At 44.9% G+C, this 3,627-nt stretch overlaps 1 protein-coding gene across 1 annotated transcript; it reads right to left on the reverse strand.

The window, feature by feature from the left end:
* Window positions 1-514: 514 nt before the first annotated feature.
* On the reverse strand, window positions 515-3,359 carry LOC121934484 (macrophage-expressed gene 1 protein-like). Its single transcript, XM_042475042.1, has one exon. The coding sequence runs from the start codon at window positions 3,357-3,359 to the stop codon at window positions 1,197-1,199; it is 2,163 nt and encodes a 720-aa protein (XP_042330976.1). The 3' UTR covers window positions 515-1,196.
* Window positions 3,360-3,627: the final 268 nt, after the last annotated feature.

Consider the following 3,627-nt stretch of genomic DNA (forward strand, 5'->3'; position numbering starts at 1 on the left):
TATTCAGTATCAATATATGCTGGAACATTATCAAGCATATTTGGCTTGACTCTCCCAAGGCTAAATTGATCTGAACATGAATAATACAAGTAGAGACTTGAGGTGTTTTACAAATGCACAAATGTTATGGCATAGGTTTTCATGGACTACACTTTAGTTGCCAAGTTTGGAGAGGAAAACGGTTTGGACAACAAAATTCCCATCTGTAATCCAGAAAAAAAATTCTTGTTGAAGCTCTTATTAGTTGTATGTGCTGAAGTCAGCTGTAGTCTGCAGTCAGCTCATTGTATAATGATACCGTTTAATAATGTATCTTTAAGATACTGTGAGAATTTGTTTGTTTGTTTGTTTGCTGTGATAGATTAATATGGCTACCTAAGAATAAATTAAGGATGCTATACTTGTTCAGTTCCCTGCCCTAATTCAACACTTCCCTCCTGATCCAACTCCCACTAGTTAGCAGGAACACAGGTATACAGTACAAAAAAAAAATGATCACACCAGATATAAAAAATCCTTTTAAAATAAATCTTTATGTCACAGTTTATTAAGTTCTGAAAAAAGGCACTTTGAGTGGCTGTAGAAAGGAATATTTTTATGCTAAGTTCTGGGATTTGTCCACTTTTTTACAGTATCAAGTATGAGCTGATCAAGGTCAAAGTACATATGAAAGGAAAGAATGTCCAAACATAGAGACAAAAGTCATTAACTCTAGACATGCTGTTTGTTACAAGGGCTGCTCTGCCTTGAAAGTAAACATCAATTACTATTGTTTTATCTTCTTCCCTTCCCACCTCCCATAATCAATTTATTCCCTTCACCCAACTGTTTAAAACAGACAAATAAACACAACCCTTACTGTTTTGATCTGGTGTTGCTTTCCCTTCACCCCTATATAAGCCTAGCCTACACTCATAGTAGCTGTTGATTCTTTGGTTTCAGTTCCTCATTCATTTCTAATTTCAGTTACATTTACTCAATTAAACATTAACCCATTTTTAAACAGAGTTGGTTATCATCCTGGCCAAAAATCATTGTATATATCCACATTTTGACAATTAGAAATTTCAGAGTTTGTTTGCCCACCCCTCCCCACAAACTTTCAATTATTACTCTGCTCTCTCACTTCCTGGACTTGACTCCCTCCTTCTCTGAATTTATGCATTTTAGGTCCAGGGTACTGGTTAGAAGGTGTCTCAGGCAGCACTGAGTTCTGGAGTTGTTGTTCCATAGTTCCCTTGATCCTCCACTAGATGTTCATTTGACACCTCCTGGTAACCTCTGGTCTTGTACCGACGAATTCTGTAAACTAAAGCAATGGTCATTGCCAAGACAGCAATCACTGCCACTGAAATTCCGGCAATGGCACCTGCTGATGGTCTTGAGCTTTTCTCACCCTGTAAAAGAAAAGCCATCTGCTTCTCATCTGTGGCATTGGCCAACCGCCAAATCCCACTCTGGCGCATTTTCACCCAGGCCAGGCTACCCTCGGTGCGCACTAGGATGGTTTCAGGAAGATTGCTACCTGAGGACGGTGAGCGCAAGAAAGGTGGTAGTCTGACAGGGGCTAATTGCTGAGCAAAGAGTGTCCCAGCCTGTAAGCAGTAGAGGATTTCACAACCGTCACTCATGTAGGCCTTATGTTGACTATGTCCAGCTGGGCATTTCATGGGATATTGCGTGGAGGAGTCCTGGTAGAAAAAGTCCTGGAGGATCCCAGGACTCTGTCCCTTCAGTAACCCGGCCAAAGGGTTACCAGATTCACAGCTAAAGAAGCCACCAAAGGGCACTGCAAAGCGGGTTCCCATCTCATAGTCACTGCTGACACACACCTTTAGGTTATCAAAAAGTACCAGTGGGAAGAAGTAAGCTGGGCAAGCATAGTTGCTGGTAATGGGGTTTTCATTCCCACTGCTATATAGTCCTCCAAAAAGGAATCCTGAATTCTGAGGCACTGAGCTTGTAGCGGCACACCAATAGGCATTGAACTTCACTGTAGTGGGGTAGTAGCGGATGCCACACACTCTGCTGCAGCAGGAAAATACAAGCCAGCAGGAATGGCACTGCTCATGGCACTCTGTCTTGGGTTTGCTAGTGGTGCGTTGCTCTCCATGCAGCAAGACGGCAGTAAAGTTAGTTGGGCAGGAGTAGCCCCCAGTCAGTGGGTTCTGGATCTGGTATGAATGGCAGAGCTCCTGTGTGTCCTGTCCAGATACACCATGACACTCCTGGAAGACGCCACCAAAGGTGAAGTTAGTGTTGGAGCTTTGACATGACCCATCATCTACGTTGGCTTGGAAGTTGAAGTTGCTAGAATCAGGCTTGACACAGCCTGGGTGGGTATTCACAGCATAGTAGAGGCGGATAGCGTTTTCAACCATAGCCGCGACTCGTGTAACTGTAGGTTCTGGTAGTTCTGGCAAGGCCTCGGCTGTGATGAAAAATGGCAGAGGCAACCCAGACTTGCCTATGGCCACTAAGCCATTAGGGATGCCTTCTTGCCACTTCTGGAGGGTGATGCCAGGGTAGAAAGGCACACTGCCCCAGCTCTCAAGTGTGGAGTCCACAGTGTTATCCAGGTAACCTTTTGTCAGATCATCTGAGACCTGTGTGGAAAAATTGATTCCTACATTCACCTTGTTGAAAAAGGTGGCAGAGGCTGAGGCAGTGATACCTGCTTTCTCAGACTCCTTGTCCAACACAAAACTGCGCTTCACCTGGTCCTCCTGGATTAGGCTGGCTCCAGCCTCTACATTTGTAAGCACATGGGTGCCATAGTTAAGAACCAGCATCTCTGCAAGATATTCAGCAATTCGGCTCTGGTTGTTCTCAAGTTGGTTGCCGATGGTTAGTAGCTGATGACGGAAATCCTTGTCCAAGGTGAAAGAGGGCTGGGATTTCACAGAATAGATGTGATATCGCACTTGCACCCGTGTGGTGACCGTCTCATCATAGACATTGTGCATCTTAGTCTCCTGAGAGCTGACTGAGAACTTGCCATTCAGCACAGAAAGGAAGGAAGCCTCTGCATTGATGGATGTAGCGAAGGCATCTGTGTAGCTCAGCCAGTCCTCAATGAGCTCTGAGTGAATTTCCACTTTGCTCTTCTTGAGCGGCACCACATGAACATCATTGGGAATGAGGTATTCACCATCTTCTGTGGTCCGGCACTGGGAGTAATTCAGACTCATCACCATTCCCATGTCCACATTGCGTAAGTTGTCCCAGCCACCCCCTGGCAGCACTTCCAGCACTTTTTCCTTGGAGCCTTGTAGTTTACAGGCCTTGAACGCTACATCTTGAGCCCTCCCATCCTCCGCCCTCAGGAGAAGCAGGAGAGGCCAAAGCCAAAGAACCATGCTGGAGGGAAGGTAAAGTAAGGCAAGGCAAGGCCGTGCCACTTACTTGTGAAGTCCTGAAAAACAACAGGGAATCTTGTTAATTCAAAGGCAGCAAAAGTATAGTGGCATGAGCTTTTGTTGTCTGAAATCCACTTCACCAAGTACACAAGGGGTTGCCTTCAGAGGCTGAGTTGGTAAGTATATGCACAAACAAGGAAGGAAATGTGTGTGTTTGTTGGGGTGGGTGGGGTGGGTCTGAAATAGTAAATAACTACAAGTAGAATTT

Source organism: Sceloporus undulatus, chromosome 1 (assembly GCF_019175285.1).
Source record: "Sceloporus undulatus isolate JIND9_A2432 ecotype Alabama chromosome 1, SceUnd_v1.1, whole genome shotgun sequence".
Taxonomy (NCBI): Eukaryota; Metazoa; Chordata; class Lepidosauria; order Squamata; family Phrynosomatidae; genus Sceloporus; species Sceloporus undulatus.